The sequence below is a fragment of the Eriocheir sinensis genome, chromosome 8 (assembly GCF_024679095.1).
Source record: "Eriocheir sinensis breed Jianghai 21 chromosome 8, ASM2467909v1, whole genome shotgun sequence".
Taxonomy (NCBI): Eukaryota; Metazoa; Arthropoda; class Malacostraca; order Decapoda; family Varunidae; genus Eriocheir; species Eriocheir sinensis.
Genome location: NC_066516.1, coordinates 14,135,911 through 14,154,538, shown reverse-complemented (window position 1 = coordinate 14,154,538; position 18,628 = coordinate 14,135,911). Strand labels below are relative to the sequence as shown.

At 41.5% G+C, this 18,628-nt stretch overlaps 1 protein-coding gene across 14 annotated transcripts in view; it reads right to left on the bottom strand.

Moving 5' to 3' along the window:
* The window catches only part of LOC126995572 (rho guanine nucleotide exchange factor 4-like), a 232,256-nt gene that overhangs the window by 9,273 nt on the left and 204,355 nt on the right, over positions 1 to 18,628 (bottom strand). For 11 of the 14 annotated variants that reach the window (XM_050855228.1, XM_050855235.1, XM_050855232.1 and 8 more), the window contains 8 exons: positions 17,023 to 17,202; positions 13,474 to 13,653; positions 9,135 to 9,356; positions 8,515 to 8,655; positions 7,828 to 8,041; positions 7,139 to 7,253; positions 5,632 to 5,750; positions 1,231 to 1,359 (listed from right to left, as the gene is read on the bottom strand). In XM_050855228.1, coding sequence (XP_050711185.1) covers positions 1,231 to 1,359; positions 5,632 to 5,750; positions 7,139 to 7,253; positions 7,828 to 8,041; positions 8,515 to 8,655; positions 9,135 to 9,356; positions 13,474 to 13,653; positions 17,023 to 17,202 — 1,300 coding nt within the window. Of the gene's footprint in view, positions 1 to 1,230; positions 1,360 to 5,631; positions 5,751 to 7,138; positions 7,254 to 7,827; positions 8,042 to 8,514; positions 8,656 to 9,134; positions 9,357 to 13,473; positions 13,654 to 13,735; positions 13,838 to 17,022; positions 17,203 to 18,628 lie in introns of those variants that run through there. The other 3 variants (XM_050855233.1, XM_050855236.1, XM_050855237.1) reach the window with 2 other exon arrangements.

Below are 18,628 nucleotides of genomic sequence, written 5' to 3'. Positions count from 1 at the left end.
TTAGTCTGAGGGTGTTATGATGAGAAAAAGTAAACAGTGAAATAAAATCAATAAATGAATAAATAATAATAATAGCAGCCTTAAAGTTACTGTTCTTGTAGATAGGTAGTTTGGTGGTGAGAGGATGCATATTTGGAGGGGGAAAGGAGAAAAGTGAGAGTTATCAATGGCTTTGTGTTTGTGTATTTCCTTTCCACCGTCTCTTCTTTATTTCATCTTCAGCACTACAACATCAAAAATAAATACAAACCTTCTTGCATGGAAATAACACAGTGAATGAAAATATAAAAGGCAAAAAAGGCAATAAATTCACAGCACCACCACCACCACCACCACCACCTCACACACACACACACACACACCAAAAAAAAAAAAAAATAAATAAATAAATAAATAAATAAATAAATAAATAAAAAAATATAAATAAATAAATAAATAAATAAATAAGTAAATAAAAATAAAACTCCCATAGAAGAAAAATGATAATGTCAGCAGCACCATCATCACACAAAATAAAATGGTATACACATGCAGGAACAGTTAACACTTAAATATAGTTAGCCAGCCAACCAAAGGGGTGAGGGGGTTGGGATCAGCTGTTTGCCATACACCCTTGATGCTTGGGTGAGAGAGCACAGATTACCCTCAGGAAGTGGTATCCGAGCAGAGTCTTGAATGCCTGACCACTGCACTGAGGGTTGAGGGTTTATCGCAGCGCCAAAACAATTTAACCCGATAGCAGCAGGGATCATGTTTCTTAATGGCCCCTCCAAGCGAGAAAAATGAGAAAAAATCACCCCTCACACAAACCATTTCATAATATATATCAAAGCATTTGTGATCAGATTATGTATCATCTATTTTGGGGATTTATATCATGGTATAAGTTTGTCCCGTCGCTGCTACACGGTAAAGCCACAAATTTGGCCCGTCGCTGCTACCGGGTTAAGACAAGTAAGAGCAAGCATAAAGTGTGTATGTACATTTACTACTTGTACTCATTCTATCACTACTAGGACACGTTGCCTCTCCCGGACTAACCCAATAACCATCAAAATAACACATAACCACCATCACCACATCAACCAGGGCAGCATGCAGGATGGCAGGTGGGAAGGGAAGTCGCACTCAACCACACACCCACACCCTCACTCCCCTCTTTAAACACACACACTCATGCACATACACGCCCTTGCACACACTCACACATGCACACGCACACACACTTGCCTTTCTTCTTCCCCTCGGGGGCCTGCACGCCTGAGGGGAGGCTATTGCAGCGAGCATCAGGGTCAACATTGACTAGCAGTTCGGCCTGAGCATAAGTCATGGCCTGCACGCGCTTGTGATTTTTGGTCGCTGTCGGGGGACCAAGGCAGTTTCAGACAACCAAATTTTTTTTATATATAATGGCAAATGCTGACCTCTGCATGATTTTTTTTTTTTTTTTTTTTTTTAGTATTTTAAACTGAGAGAATGCAATAGTTAATCTTTTTAATTCTAGTGGATTTCTACAATAAGCTTTTTGTTTACAAGAATTGCAACTACTGTGAGTGTCTGTTGATATTAATACTGATCTGGCTTGCTTTGACATCATACTTGTGATTAATTTGCATCTTTTGAAACAGAAAATAGTATAGTGAAGGAAGAGTTTGTACAAATACTGAAACATTGAAAAAAAAGTGAACTAAGTAACTACTGCAGCTGATGTCTGTGTTTAAAAGCTATACAAAGCAATACAATTCATACTTCTGAATACCACAAATACTAAGGGCCGCTTTCACAGTCATTTTGTTTGTTTTGATCGTTACCAATGGCTGCGATCGGCGCTTTAGTATTTCCACGTAAAACTGGCCGATGGGGTAGTGGCGGCTGCGTGGTTAGCCTAGCCCCACACTTTGCCACACACTCTCAACACCTCTCGCTCCCTACGCAGCCGCCACTACCCCATAGGCCAGTTTCACGTGGAAAACTAAAGCATTGATCGCCGCCACTGGTAACACTCAAAACAAACAAAATGACTGTGAAAGCGGCCCTAACACCTGGGAAGTAATGACTCATGATTAGCTTTGGTTATTCGTAGTAATAGACGATACAATAAACTTTCCCGTCATTGTTTACCTCTTTTAACTTCAATCGTCTTACCATTTTTCCTATCCTTTTTTCAAGTCTCTATAGTATTTTTGTTATGAGATCGATCCTCCTCCCTAGCTGTTAAATTTTCTGGTCACTATTTACCTCATTTAACTTTCAATCGTCTTACCATTCTTCCTATCCTTTTTTCAAGTCTCTATAGTATTTTTGTTATGAGATCGATCCTCCTCCCTAGCTGTTAAATTTTCTGGTCACTATTTACCTCAGTTAACTTTCAATCATCTTACCATTCTTACTATCCTTTTTTCAAGTCTCTATAGTATTTTTGTTATGAGACTGATCCTCCTCCCTAGCTGTTAGTTTAGGGTTGTGGTAGTGAGTGTGGTAGAAGGTATATGGTGGTAGGTGTTGACTGGTGGCTCTTGATCTTATACGTGGTGGGAGAAAATGTGGTGACAGGGTGTAAAATAGTTAACAGTGGTGATGGTATGAGGCAGTGGTAGCTAATGGTTAGAGTTGTTGTTATTGTTGGTGGTGGTGTTGTCAAGTATGGGATAAAGTAGTAGTAAAAAAAGATAGTAGAGTGGTAATGATTAAGTGGCTATTACCTACACTGGGCAAATTTTCCGTGGATCTTCAGTCAAACCACGATTTCCGCTGGCGTGGTTCTCATATTTCCGTGTTTTTCTGACGTGTCCACGATCTTCCAGAGCTACGGTAGATTTCAGCGAAGGACGACGGTATTACTCACCATCAGCAGCAGCAGCAATAACAAGAAGCAAATGAGAACCACGCCAGCGGAAATCGTGGTTTGACTGAGGATCCACGGAAAATTTGCCCAGTGTAATAGCCCCTTTAGAATTGTTTCATTGTTGATGTTGTTATTGGCGGTGGTGTTGTCAAGCATGGGATAGATAGAGTAGTAGTAGTAGTAATAGTAGTAGTAGTAAAAATGATAAGAAATGTAGTAGTGATGAGTAGTTAAGGTTTGTGGTGTTGAAAGTATTATAGGGAAATGGTAGAGGTGGTGGTGGTGTTGGTAGTGGTGGTGGGTTGTGTGTGGTGTTTTCTAAGGGGCGTTTTCATAGTCGTTTTGTTTGTTTTGATCGTTACCAATGGCGGCGATAAATGCTACAGTTTTGCACGTGAAACTGGCCCATGGGGTAGTGGTGGCTGCAGAGGAAGCGAGAGTGTTGAGAGTGTGTGGTAAGGTGCGGGGCTAAGCTAACCCCGCAGCCGCCACTACCCCACCGGCCAGTTTTACGTGGAAATTCTATAGCGGCGATCGCAGCCATTGGTAATGATCAAAACAAACAAAGCGACTGTGAAAGCGGCCCTTAATCTCCACACAATAGCTCACAGATGGCAAACAAATATTCAGGTGTTCATGTGCAGGTGGTACACAGGTGGTCACACATATCCATCAATCAACTCTTCTGCTTGTGCTCTCATAAACCATCTGAGTCCTAATAGTTCTCTCAACCCAATGAAGTTTCAAGTTTAAAATACTTAAAAAATTAATAAAAAAATAGTTGATCCCTTTGTTATGTCCGGATTTAGGAATATTTTTGTTTCAGTTCGAGATTAAAACCATTATAGTATTTTTCTTGTGTTTTGGTAAAGAATTGAAAGCACCATTTGTGTATGGACTCATCCTAACACTATCCTTCTATATAAATCTCCAATAAAAGGGTGCTCTCAGAGGCTATATAAAGCTCTCTTCCATCCAATCCAACAGCTACAAAATAACACTACTTCTTCATTCAAATTGGCCTTGCTCTTGGTTGGGGATCTCCTTTGCCGTTGTTGACTATAGAGTGGCCTTTGACATTCTTTAAGACTTTTCTACAGAACCTCTGGTGATGAGTGTTCACCTAGTTCATGAATAAAACTGTTCAACTAATGTGCTTCAAGATCCTGCAACTGTGCAACTGCAATAGACCCTACAACTACTGAAAGGAGATAGTAACAGCCTTCAGTACAGTATGGGGAAAGGCGAAAGCCATACTCTTCATATTAGCTAGAGTGTGTTGCCCACAAAGAAAATAATAAACAGCCTACAGCATAACACACACACAAAAAACAAAACAAAACAAAACAAAAAAAAAAAAATCGTATTCTTTCCTAAATAGCTAGCATGTGGTGCCTACGAAGAAAATAAACAACCTAGTTCAGCATAGCATAGAGAGGGAAGGAAAAAAAAAGGCGTGTGTTGCCTACGAAGAAGCTAACCAGGAGAAAAAAAAAAAAAAAAAAAAAAAACTATTCAACTCTATACAACTAGCGTGTACTGCCTAGGAGCGCGTGTGTGTGATTGCAGTGCTTTCTGATATGCGGGGAGGAAGTGCAATAGAGGAGGTGGAGCTGGTGGTGGTTGAGGTGGGTTTAGCGGAGGAGGGATGGAGTGAGGAGGGGAGGGAGGGGCATGCTGCATCAATACAGAGGGGTGCCGAGTGCTGAGGTGTGGCCGGGATGCTTAATGTTTTTATTGGGGGGGGTTACAGAGGTGCAGGGGTGAGGGTGGATTATGGCGGGCACTGTTATATTATTGGGGGTCAGTCTGGGTCATGCTTCACAGAGTTATTGTTCACGGTGCAGTGCAGGGTTGGGCGGTGCTGGTACTGGTGCTGGTGCGAGAGAGGTTGTTCATATTCTTTGCTGTCTTCTTCTTTCCGACTCATTCTTTTCATTTGTTTCCACACCTCCCGTTTCTCACTTTTTTTTCTTTTCTTCCTTCCTTCTCAGTCCTCCTCCTTTAGTCTGGTTACTATATTTTTTCTCTTCCTGCTGTTTCTATTTTTTAATGTTTTTGTCCTCCTTCCTTCCTTCCTTTAGCCTTCTTCCTCCTTCCTCCTTTCTTTTTTACACAAGCAGAGGAATTTATTTTGTTTTGTCCTCTTTTACTTTTAAGCTGAGTTCCTTTTGGGAGTACAGAGTTTTCTTTCTTCCCTCCTCTTTCCTGTTTCCCTCTTCCTCTTCCTCACATTATCAGATCATTTTTTTATTCCCCCTCTTCCATCCCTTCTCTCTTTCACTTTCTTGAGATAACAAAAACATCCCTTTCCTCTTCCTCCTTCCTCCTTTTTTTTCAAGTTTCTTTAAGTGTTGGAAAAGTTAAAAGTTACTTCACTATTTTTTTTTCTATAGCACCTCTCCATCTTCCTCTTTATACAAATGAAGGAATGAAATCTTATATATGTTTTTCCACTCTTTCCCTCACTTCTCTTTGTATCAGTCATGTTGTTCTTTCCTTCCCTTCCTTCCATTTCTTTCCCTTCCTAATCCTCTCGTACAAAATGGAGAAAATGTCGTCTAACTCACCTAAGCATGTTAAGCTTAAAGGAGGAACTAACAAAAAATCAAGACACAGAAAGACCTCAAGCTATACAAAAGGCACAGCTAACACCATGACACAGGTTCCTGGCTTCCTATATCCTGCATTTACGTATATATTCAACAGGACACACAGACACACAGACATGTACACAGACAGACACAGTACGACACACACACACACACTGAGCTCTCAACACTTACTTCTGGGTCTCTTGGGTCGGTTGCGTTGGTTGCGTGCCGCCACCCTCGCCAGGTTCTTTGCCTTCTCACCCACCACGAAGCCAGCATTCTCGTCCGCCGCCACCAACTTTCGCTCCTTACTGTGATTTGGGGGGGCAGGTTTTAGGGTTGATATGAGAGAAGTAAGAGAGGGAGGGAGAGTTACTGAGGAGGGCTAAACAGATGACAATGATGGCCATGAATTCAGATGAGGACTATAAAGAGACTTGTAAGGACTCCAGTTCAGATCATTATCATTTTTATTATTACTGAGATCCATGAATGGGCATAGAGGGAAAATAAAAAAAATTATATGGACCCAAAGACTCCCCTCAATGAGTAGACATGGAAACTGTGAAAAGTCTCCAGCTCAGGTAAAGATTATAAAAAAAAAAAATAATAATAATATTAATAATAATAATAATAATAATAAATAAGTGGAAGGTTAGAATATAGCATTTCCCAACATAGCTAAGCCTTTTTCCAATACTTGAATAGACAAGAAAATGACAAAAGCACAATCCCATCACAAATTTGCAATGCCTTCATTCCACTACATTCTAAGCAGCTAGTCTTGTGCCATTTAAATTATTCATAAACTATAACATTTCTTAACATAGCCTACCATTCATACTCCAATACTTGAAGAAACAGATAAGAAAATGACAAAAAAATAAATTAATCTCATCAGAAACCCCTTTTTTTTTTTACAATGTGGAATGCAGAAAACAATACTAACAATAATGCAATACACAGCAGCAACAACAACAATAATAATCATCATAACAATAACAATGATAAATGGAACAAAATCAGAAGCATATCCTTATACTTTTTGGTTCAGGGGAATATACCTCTTTTTCTCCCCTTGAGCTGTTGCCTTTGCAGGGATAATGTCAACAAGAACAATAACGTGATGCCCAAAACAAACCAACAATAAAAATGACTGGAAACAGAACACAGAGAACAAACCCTCATACTTTTTGTTTTTGGGGAGAAGTGACTTTTTTTCCTCCTTGAGATGTTGCTTTCACACACACACACACACACACACACACACACACACACACACACACACACACACACCTAATACAAATCTACAAATTATAGAGCAAAATGGAAGAAGTAGATAACGAGGAGTTAATACTAAAAGAAGGAATTACCGCTAGGAACACAAGAGGACATAGAAAAAATTGAGGAAGGGAAGATGCTTAAGAGACATAAAGAAATATAGCTTCCCGCAAAGAAATATAGAGTTTTGGAACAGACTAAGTGAGGATGTAGTATCGGCGAGGAGTGTGCAAAGCTTTAAGGAAAAGTTGGATAAGTGTAGATACGGAGACGGGACCACACGAGCGTTAAGGCCCAGGCCCTGTAAAACTACAACTAGGTAAATACACACACACACACACACACACACACACACACACACGAAAAAAAAAAAAAAAAAAAAAAATCCATAACTATTCCCTGGCCCTTCCCCACTAACCTGAAAGCCTCCATCCACTTGAGCTTCTCTGTGCCGGTCTTGCAGGAGAAGGTGTACCACTTGTTCTTGGCCACGCTGTGAATCTTCCAGCCGTTGCTCATGTTGAGGCTGGAGTCTGCGGGAACACAGGGAAGCATAAGAGTTGGGTTAGGCGTGAGGGTTAGAGCTGTTTGGAGCCATTTTTATCTTTATACAATAGGAAATTATGGTAACTTGACCCTCATAACGATAGCTGAGGCATCAAAATCACTCTCTCTTGCTCATATTTGCAACTATAAATATTACGACCAAGAACACTTCCTAATGTTATAAAAATTACACCCTCACCTTCACACACCCACACCACACCTCCCATCACCACAACCACCAGTGACTTATATTATAACCAAGGCAAAAACCACAAACATCACACACCATATCCTAAAAACACACAAATTTCACCATCATCCCAACCATGAAACTCCCATCCCTCCTCATAACACCATAACTACCACCACCACCATCACTACCACCCACCACAATACGCACAATACCCCCTTCCAACACCATTACACGCCCACAATACCACCACCACCACCACCACACTCACAGTACTTCTCCCATCACCATCACTACCACCCACCACCAACACATGCACAATACCCCTTCCAACACCATTACACGCCCACAATACCACCACCACCACCCACCTTTATTCGCTGGCATGTCCACCACCTCGCACATGTCCAGGTTGAGGCGGCCGCGGTAGACGAAGGTGTTGCGCTTGAGGAGGTCACGCTTGCAGTAGACGAGCTGGTGGTCGAAGAGGAAGAGGGTGACGTCCTTGGGCCAGGCTCCCCCCGCACCCTTCGTGGCCTCCCCCTGGTGAATCAGCTGGGAACTCTCCTCCAGAAGGTCGGGTCCCTGCGTGAGAGAGGTGGATGAGATGAGGTGGAGTAAAGGGAGGTGAAATGGGAGAGTGGAAATGGGGGAAAGGAGATTTTTTTTGTGTTGATTCGTGTTTGATAAGTTGTAAGAGAATGTTAAATTAAAATTGAAGGCAGTGAGAGTGATGGGTGGGATGAGGGATAGGGAAAAGTTTCAGAGCTTCTTTATGATTCTGACAGAGAAACACAGACAGACAGGCAAACAGACAGAGAGATCGGCAAAGAGTGTGCAAAGCTTTAAGGAAAAGTTGGATAAATGCAGATACGGAAACGGGACCACACGACCGTAAAGCCCAGGCCCTGTAAAACTACAACTAGGTAAATACTCAGACAGGTAGACAGACAGCAAGAGAAACACACATACAGACAGACAGAGAGACTAAGAGAAATGCACAGGTAGAGAAGAGATATAGAGAAACACACAGACCAAGAGGACACACACACACTCACCTCCCAGCCCTCCACAGTCATCTGCCAGGACGCGATCTTCTCAAGGCACTCCATGCGGCGCTTCCTCTCGTTGACCAGCAGCGCCACGTCCCGCATGGCATCCAGCGCGCCCTTCACGCTGTTGAAGTCTGGGTGGTCGGTCTGCCCAGGGAGAGGGAAAAAAGGAGGGTTAATGTGGGGAGTGGTTGTTAGTATCTCACAATATTATGATTTGACTGACTAGGGGAAAAAGAGAATGACTACAGGAAAGAGTATGGGAAAAAAACTGATGAGGTAAAGCGGCTGTGTTACTACCTTACCTTAACCTCCTTTGTTTCAGTCTGTCTTGTCAAATTTTCATTACTTTTTCTCAAACTTTACCTACCTTTGTATACTTTAGCAACTCCTGTAAATAGAGGGGGCACTTACACATCTTTCCCTAACGTGCAATCCATCTTCTATAACTCCTCTAATTGTCTGTTTTATTTTTGTTCCTTTTGTCTCCTCACTTATCACTAACCCACTCACCACTTATCCACTAACCCATTTTCTATCAATACCTTAACTTAACATCCTATCATTTTTTGTAGTAATGTGTTATGTGTGTTTTTGGTGTTCCTTTTTTTCCTCCCCTTGCCTACCTTAGTATACTTGAGGAGCTCCTGCAGCTGGAGGGGGTACTTGCAAATCTTCTGCACGGGCGTGAGGAGGAAGCCGTCGAGGGATATGTCGATCATCTCCTGCAGCAGTCGGCACGCCTCGAAGAAGTGGACGTAGCGCTGATCCTGGTAGAGCTCCTGCAGCGCCGAGGTGGCCGCCGGGTGGTTGTTGCAATACTCGCTGTAGATCTCAAACTTCTCCCGCTGCAAGGTGGGGAGAGAGAGGGAGAGGGAGTTAGAGGAGGTGGAGAGAAGTTATTAAGGAAGGCTGGGAAGTAAGGGAGGTTGATGTGTTAATTCTCACTGTAGATCTCAAACTTCTCCCTTTGCACACAGAGAGAAGGAGGGGGTATAAGAGGAGGTTGAGAGAAGTTAAGGGAGAGGGAGAAAAGTTGAGGGAGGGGAAAAGAAGTTATTAAGGGAGAATGAAAGAAGTTATTTAAGAAGGTTGAGTTGAGGGAGGGGAAGATAAGTTATTAAGGGAGAGGGAGAGAAGTTATTTAGGGAGGTTAAGTTGAGGGAGGGGAAGAGAAGTTATTAAGGGAAATGGAGAGAGGTTATTAAGTGAGGGAGGGAAGTTAAGGGCTCTTGAAACAGATAAGAAAAAAAAAAAAAAGATGACTTGTGAGAGGTTGAGAAGTTAAGGGAGGTTGAGAGAAGTTAAGAGAAGTTGAGAGAAGTTAATCAAGGGAGGTTGAGGGAAGTTTTTAAGGGAGGTTGAGAGAAGTTAAGGGAAGTTTTTAAGGGAGTTAAGAGAAGTTGAGAGAAGTTACGAGAGGTTGAGGGAAGTTTTTAAGGGAGGTTGAGAGAAGTTAAGAGAAGTTAAGGGAGGTTGAGAGAAGTTAAGAGAGGTTGAAGGAAGTTTTTAAGGGAGGTTGAGAGAAGTTGAGAGAAGTTAAGAGAGGTTGAGGGAAGTTTTTAAGGGACATTGAGAGAAGTTATGAGAAGTTGAGAAGTTAAGAGAGGTTGAGGGAAGTTTTTAAGGTTGAGAAAAGTTGAGGGAGAGGGAGAGAAATTATAAAGAGGAGGGGGAGCGCAACTGAGGGAATGGGAGAGGAGGAGTTCAGGGGAGGTATAGATAAGTTAAGGGAAGGGGGGAGGGGGGGGGGAGTTAAAAGGGAGGTTGAGGCAGGTTAATTAAAAGACGTCTGACTGTTGAGGGAGGGTGAAACAAGTTAATTAAAAGAAGCTAATGGGAATGATTATAGAACTTTCTGGAACTCGTTTATCTCCTTCCTTGATCTGCCTCTGATAAGGATGTAAGAAAGGAGAAGAGGAGAGAAGGGAAGAGAAAATAAGAGAGAGTGGGCAGAGAAGATGAGAAAGGAGAAGAGGAGAGAAGGGAAGAGAAAAAAAGAGAAAGAGTGGGCAGAGATGAGAAATGGAGAAGAGGAGAAGGGAAGAGGAAATAAGAGAAAGAGTGGGCAGAGAAGATGAGGAATGGAGAAGAGGAGAGAAGGGAAGAGGAAATAAGAGAAAGAGTGGGCAGGGAAGATGAGGAATGGAGAAGAGGAGAGAAGGGAAGAGGAAATAAGAGAAAGTGGGCAGAGGAGATGAGAAATGGAGGAGAGGAGAGAAGGGAAGAGGAAATAAGAGAAAGAGTGGGCAGAGAAGATGAGAAAGGAGAAGAGGAGAGAAGGGAAGAGGAAATACGAGAAAGAGTGGGCAGAGAAGATGAGAAAGGAGAAGAGGAGAGAAGGGAAGAGTCAATAAGAGAAAGAGTGGGCAGAGAAGATGAGGAATGGAGAAGTGGAGAGGAAGAGGAAATAAGAGAGAGGGCAGAGAAGATGAGAAAGGAGAAGAGGAGGAAGAAAATAAGAGAAAGAGGGCAGAGAAGATGAGGAATGGAGAAGAGAGAGAAGGGAAGAGGAAATAAGAGAGTGGGCAGAGAAGATGAGAAAGGAGAAAAGGAGAGAAGGGAAGAGAAAAAAAGAGAAAGAGTGGGCAGAGATGAGAAATGGAGAAGAGAAGGGAAGAGGAAATAAGAGAAAGAGTGGGCAGAGAAGATGAGAAAGGAGAAGAGGAGAGAAGGGAAGAGGAAATAAGAGAAAGAGTGGGCAGAGAAGATGAGGAATGGAGAAGTGGAGAGGAGGGAAGAGAAAATAAGAGAAAGAGTGGGCAGAGAAGATGAGGAATGGAGAAGAGGAGAAGGGAAGAGGAAATAAGAGAAAGAGTGGGCAGAGAAGATGAGGAATGGAGAGGAGGAGAATGGTATAGGACATAATAGAAATAGTGGGCAGAGAAGATGAGGAATGGAGAAGAGGAGAGAAGGGAAGAGAAAATAAGAGAAAGAGTGGGCAGAGAAGATGAGGAATGGAGAAGAGGAGAAGGGAAGAGGAAATAAGAGAAAGAGTGGGCAGAGAAGATGAGGAATGGAGAAGAGGAGAGAAGGGAAGAGGAAATAAGAGAAAGAGTGGGCAGAGAAGATGAGGAATGGAGAAGAGGAGAGAAGGGAAGAGGAAATAAGAGAGTGGGCAGAGAAGATGAGGAATGGAGAGGAGGAGAGAAGGGAAGAGGAAATAAGAGAAAGAGTGGGCAGAGAAGATGAGAAATGGAGAAGAGGAGAGAAGGGAAGAGGAAATAAGAGAGAGTGGGCAGAGAAGATGAGAAATGGAGAAGAGGAGAGAAGGGAAGAGGAAATAAGAGAGAGTGGGCAGAGAAGATGAGAAAGGAAAAAAAGAGAGAAGGGAAGAGAAAATAAGAGAAAGAGTGGGCAGAGAAGATGAGGAATGGAGAGGAGGAGAGAAGGGAAGAGGAAATAAGAGAGAGTGGGCAGAGAAGATGAGAAATGGAGAAGAGGAGAAGGGAAGAGGAAATAAGAGAGAGGGCAGAGAAGATGAGAAAGGAAAAAAAAATAAGAGAAAGAGTGGGCAGAGAAGATGAGAAAGGAGAAGAGGAGAGAAGGGAAGAGGAAATAAGAGAAAGAGTGGGCAGAGAAGATGAGAAAGGAAAAGAGGAGAGAAGGGAAGAGAAAATAAGAGGAGTGGGCAGAGAAGATGAGAAAGGAAAAGAGGAGAGAAGGGAAGAGAAAATAAGAGAAAGAGTGGGCAGAGAAGATGACGAATGGAGAGGAGGAGAGAAGGGAAGAGGAAATAAGAGAAAGAGTGGGCAGAGAAGATGAGAAAGGAGAAGAGGAGAGAAGGGAAGAGGAAATAAGAGAAAGAGTGGGCAGAGAAGATGAGGAATGGAGAAGAGGAGAAGGGAAGAGAAAATAAGAGAAAGAGTGGGCAGAGAAGATGAGAAAGGAGAAAAAGAGAGAAGGGAAGAGGAAATAAGAGAAAGAGTGGGCAGAGAAGATGAGAAATGGAGAAGAGGAGAGAAGGGAAGAGGAAATAAGAGAGAGTGGGCAGAGAAGATGAGAAATGGAGAAGAGGAGAGAAGGGAAGAGGAAATGAGAAAGAGTGGGCAGAGAAGATGAGAAAGGAGAAAAAGAGAGAAGGGAAGAGGAAATAAGAGAAAGAGTGGGCAGAGAAGATGAGAAAGGAGAAGAGGAGAGAAGGGAAGAGGAAATAAGAGAAAGAGTGGGCAGAGAAGATGAGAAATGGAGAAGAGGAGAGAAGGGAAGAGGAAATAAGAGAAAGAGTGGGCAGAGAAGATGAGAAAGGAGAAGAGGAGAGAAGGGAAGAGGAAATAAGAGAAAGAATGGGCAGAGAAGATGAGAAAGGAGAAGAGGAGAGAAGGGAAGAGGAAATAAGAGAAAGAGTGGGTAGAGAAGATGAGAAAGGAGAAGAGGAGAGAAGGGAAGAGGAAATAAGAGAAAGAGTGGGCAGAGAAGATGAGAAATGGAGAAGAGGAGAGAAGGGAAGAGGAAATAAGAGAAAGAGTGGGCAGAGAAGATGAGGAATGGAGAAGAGGAGAGAAGGGAAGAGGAAATAAGAGAAAGAGTGGGCAGAGAAGATGAGAAAGGAGAAGAGGAGAGAAGGGAAGAGGAAATAAGAGAAAGAGTGGGCAGAGAAGATGAGAAATGGAGGAAGAGGGAAGAGAAAGAGAGGTAAAGAGGAGGAAATAAAAGCGAAAGGGGAAAAGAGAAAGAAAAAGCAAGGAAATAAAAGCGAAAGAGATAAAGGGAAAGAGGAAAAGAAAAAGGAAGAGAAAGAAAAAGCAAGGAAATAAAAGCGAAAGAGATAAAGGGAAAGACAAAAAGAGAAAGAGGAAAAGAGAAAGAGACAGAGAAAGAGAAAAAAGAAAGAACAAAAGAAAGAGGAAAAGAGGAAGAAAAAGCAAGAAATAGACCCAAAGAGAGAGAAAAACGAGAAGTAAAAATAAAAATAAAATAAAATATGGTTGCATTACTCCATCACAACCACCATCATATACTTACATTCCTGATGAAGATGGCGCCGATGCAAGACTTGTGGGGCTCCTGCCAGTCGATGTTGCCCTCCAGCTCCTTGAGGAAGCCGCTCTGGAAGGTGTAGAGCGCCTCCATGTTGCCGAAGATGGTGGCGATGCGCTCCTTGTTGAACATGTCGCCGCGCTTCCGAACTTGCAGCAGATACCCCTGAAATTTGGTGACCCGTTTTCACTATGTTCTGTTATTTACGAGTTTTTATCTGGTTATTGGCTTATTTTTTGTCTTAATTTTACTAGTAGTGTTGTTATTTTATGGCAGGGAGTTCTCGTTTGGCGTTACTACTACTACTACTACAACTTCTACTACTACTACGAACTTGCAGCAGATACCCCTGAAACTAGGTGACCCGTTTTCACTATGCTTTGTTATTAATGAGTTTTTATCTGGTTGCTGGCATATTTTTTGCCTTATTCTTACAAGTAGTGTTGTTATTTTATGTCAGGGAGTTCTTACTTGGCGTTACTACTACTACTACTACTACTACTACTATAATCTTGCTACCCTTGAAATGAGCGGTGCGTTTTCTCTTATTGTTATTTACTAGATATTTTCTGGTTACTGTCATCTTTTTCTTCTTCTTCTTACTGTCATCGTTGTTGTTTTTATGGTAGGGAGTTCTTATTTGACGCTACTACTACTACTACTACTACTACTACTACTACTACTACTTCGCCAAAGAGAAAAAGAGAAAAGGAAAAAACAAAATAAATAAAAAGGAGGAAACATGAAGAAGAGATGCCAGTGGGAGGAGGAGGAGGAGGAGGCAAATGAGAAGAAAATGAGGGGGAGAATAATGAAGAGACAAAGGAGGAGGAGGAGGAGGAGGAGGCATTAAGGCTGGAGGCAATATGTTACGAGAGACTGCAACTGTCATGTGAATAATAGGAACACACACACACACACACACACACAAGGGATTACATGAACCTAAATAATAATAATAATAATAATAATAAATAACGAAAACAATACTCAGTAAAACCCACTTTCAATGTTATTCCCCGTTTTCTATGTATCACTGCTCCGAGCCCATACTTGCTTAATTTTTTACATGACTAGTTTTAAAGACGAACCACCGGGCGTTAGGTTACAGGTTACAAGTCAGGTTGGGTTAGGGAACGAGAGGAGAGGGAAGAGGAAGGGGAGGAAGGAGGGGGAGAAAGAAGAGAGGAAGGGGAGGGAAAAGGAGGAAGGGGAAGGATTTGAGGCAGGAAAGAAAAAAAAACGGGAGGAAGGGGAGGGGAAGGAAGGGAATGGGAAGGAAGGGAAAGGGAAGGAAGGGAAGAAAGGGGAAATGAAAAGGGGAAAGAGAAGATGAAGGGGAGGGGAAGGGAAAGGAAGGGAAAGGGAGAGGGAGGGAGGAATAGAAGAGAAGAGAGGGGAAGGGAAGGAAAGAACTGGGATGGAATAAGAAGATGGGAGGAATAGGAGCGGGAAAAGGAAGGGAATGGGAAGAAAGGGAAGGGAGGAATGGGAGAGATGGGAAAGGTATGGATAGGAGAAGGAGGGTAAGGAAGAGAGGAACGGGATGGGATAGGAAGATAAGGAGGAAAGGAAGGGACGATGGGAAAGAAATGAAAGGAAGGGGATGAGGTTGGGATGAAAAGTGGAGAGAAGGAAAGGGACGGGAGATGAGAAGGTAGCGGATAGGAACTGGATGGTAAGGTAAGAGAAGGGAGACGAGATGGAAGGAGAAAAGGTAGAAGAACGAGGAAGTAAATGAAAGGAAGGCTAAAGGGAAGCGCTAGTATTAAATTATCATCACTATTATTATTATTATTATTATTAGGTGAAGGAAAGAGCAGGAGACACACGAAACGGAACCACGGGAAACATCTCAGTAGGCCTACACCCGAGTTTCCTTCCTTCCTCCTTCATTTACCTTGTCGAAAATATGCTAACATTATTATTATTATTATTATTATTATTATTATTATTATTATTATTATTATTATCATCATCATTAGTAGTAGTAGTAGTAGTAGTAGTAGTAGTAGTAGTAGTAGTAGTAGATGCATATGCAAGTCGGTACTAAAGGTAGCTATAGACTAATAATTAAAGGTAATGACATTGGCAAGTAAATAAATAAATTAATAAAAATAATAAGGTAAACAGCATTTGAAATATAATTGTAAATGATGGTATATAGAGTAGCAACACTATCAACAACAACAACATCCTCTTCTCTTCATAAGCCAGCGAACAATATGACTAAATACAATTATCACGCAAAATGAACATAATAATACTTCCATAAATAACAAAAAATACATACACATATTTCCCGTCCGTCTCATTCACAGAAAATGGGAATGTTATTATCTCTCTCTCTCTCTCTCTCTCTCAGGTGATGTCAGATGCAGCCTTGCCTATCAAATACCCCCTTCCCCCCTTACTTCCCTCCCTCCCTCCCTCCCATTCCCTCCTTGCCCCCCCTTTACTCCCCTCCCTCCCATACCCTCCTTGGCCCCCCTCCCTCCCTCCCTGGCTCTCTCTTTCATCCCTCTCATTTTCCAGTCTAGTTAAAATGCGGGACTTTTCTAAGCTGAATTATAATTACTCATTTCTCAATTAATGGTATTTGTTTTAGAGGAGCATATGTAGCTTTCTTTAGTACTACTACTACTACTACTACTACTATTCACCTTCCTTCTCCTTTTCCCCTTCTTTCTCTTCTTGTTTTTCTTTTCAATTGCTTCTTGTTATTATCTATCTCTTCCCTCTTCTCTTTCTCCTTTTCCTCCTCCTTCTCTTTCTCATTTTCATTCCTTTTCTTGTTTTTCTTTTCATTTGCTTCTTGTTATTTTCTTCCTCTTCCCTCTTCTTTTTTCTCCTTTTCCTCCTCCTTCTCTTTCTCATTCTCATTCCTTTTCTTGTATTTCTTTTCAATTGCTTCTTGTTATTTTCTTCCTTTTCCCTCTTCTTTCTCCTTTTCCTCCTCCTTCTCTTTCTCATTCTCATTCCCTTTCTTGTTTTTCTTTTCAATTGCTTCTTGTTATTTTCTTCCTTTTCCCTCTTCTCTTTCTCCTTTTCCTCCTCCTTCTCTTTCTCATTCTCCTTTTTCTTCTCCTCCTCTTCCTTCTTTCCTTTTCCTCCTCCCATTTCCAGTACTCTAATAATAAAAAAACGTAGAACTAACACTACTTATACAACTACAACTACTACCACCACCACCACCACCACTACCACTCCCTCACCACCATCACCCCTTCATCCCCCCCACCCCGTCACCCCCTTCAACACCATAATCATATTCAACACCACTATAACATAACCACCATAGCACCACTCCTTCAAAAACACCACTACTACCCGAAATTGACCTATGTATCTTTCGGCCACTCCTCTGACTCTTTTTAGGGTCGGTGAGTAGCGGGCTTTTTTTTCACATTTGTTTACTTTTTTTTATGTCCCTGAATTCACTCCTTTGCTGTAAAAAAAAAAAAATAATAATAATAATAATCTACACTCCCAACACCACTTCCTCACCACCACCACCACCACCACCACCCTCACCTTGATGACGTCCCGCAGGTGCTTGACGAAGTCCTGCTCGGTGCTGATGATTTCGTTGATCACGTTGGTCCGGATCTGGTCGTGCGAGAGGCCGGAGAGGCTCAGCTTGCGCGCGGGACCCCGGTGGCGCGAATCCCGAGGGTGCCGCGCCCCCTGGTGGTCCTCCTGGTTCACGAGAATCTGTACGGGGAGGAGGGGGGGGAGGGGAAGGGGGTGATTATAGAAGTGTGTATTTTTTTTTTTTTACAGCAGAGACAGTGCGAGGGCGTAAAAAAAGAAAAAATAATGAAAAAAGGGGGGTGGGAGGAAGGGAAAGATTATAGGAAGGTGTATTTTTTCTATTAATTTTTTTTTTTACAGCAGAGGAGATAGTGCAAGGGCGTAAAAAAAAAAAGACAATAAAAAAAAAAAAAATAAAGTAAAAAGCCCGCTACTTATGACAGAAGTATGTAGCATGTATGATGGAAATACTATGTTTTTATTAGTAAAGTCCTGGAAATGGAAGGAGGAGGAGTAGGAAAAGAATATGAAAAAGAAGAAAGAGAAGAAGGAAAAGAGGAATAGTGTGTATGACAGAAGTATGTAGTATGTATGATGATAATACTATGTTTTTATTAGTAAAGTACTGGAAATGGAAGGAGGAGGAGTAGGAAAAGAATATGAAAAAGAAGAAGGAGAAGAAGGAATATTATATCTATCTATAATGTTCTGCGTAAAAGCCACAACTATATCTGACCTATCTTCTAAGCATCACCTGTTTTACCTATCTTCTGAGCACCTGTTTCACTAATGGAGGTACACTAATAATAATGACAAAAGGATTAGTAGCAAGAACAAGTAGCTACAATAATAATATGAGAAGTACAGGCTATAAGGAATAATAAAAAACAATAACAATGAGAAAGAAAGGGAAAAATCTATCATATATACAGATAAATGAAAAAAAAAAAATCATCATGTATAAAAGCTGAAAGAAAAATGGAAAAAAAAGTATATGTATAAATAGCCAAAGAAAGAGGGGGAAGTTTTCAAATAACGAAAGGGAAGAATAAATAAAAATAATAAACAATAATAACAAATGAAAGAGAGAGGGGAGAAATATATGGAGAAATAACCTGTGCCCTTGTGAAAAAAAAAAAGTGCCCTTGTGCTGTCTCCTTTGCTGTAAAAAAAAAAAAAAAAAAAAAAAAAAGTAACGTTTGCATAAAATAAATAAATAAATAAATAAAGGAAAATACAGAGAGAGGAAGGGGGAGAAGGCGGGAAGGCAGGGACGATGTAAAGTGAAAGCGAATAATTAACTAAACGGGGAGATGAAATAAAGAGAAGGAAAAAAAACAGACAAACAAATAAACAAACAAACAAACAAACGTACAGAACAAGCTAGGGTAGGGTGCAAAAAATTATACATGAAAAAAAAAAGAGCATAAATTCACCTCATACAAATAATTAAAAGCAGTAGTAGTAGTAGTAGTAGTAGTAGTAGTAGTAGTAGTAGTAGTAGTAGTAGTAGTAGTAGTAGTAATAGTGGTAGTAGAAGCAGTAGCAGGAGAAGGATCAAAAGTAGTAGCAAGCAGTAGGAGTGACAAAAGTAGCAGTAGTAGTA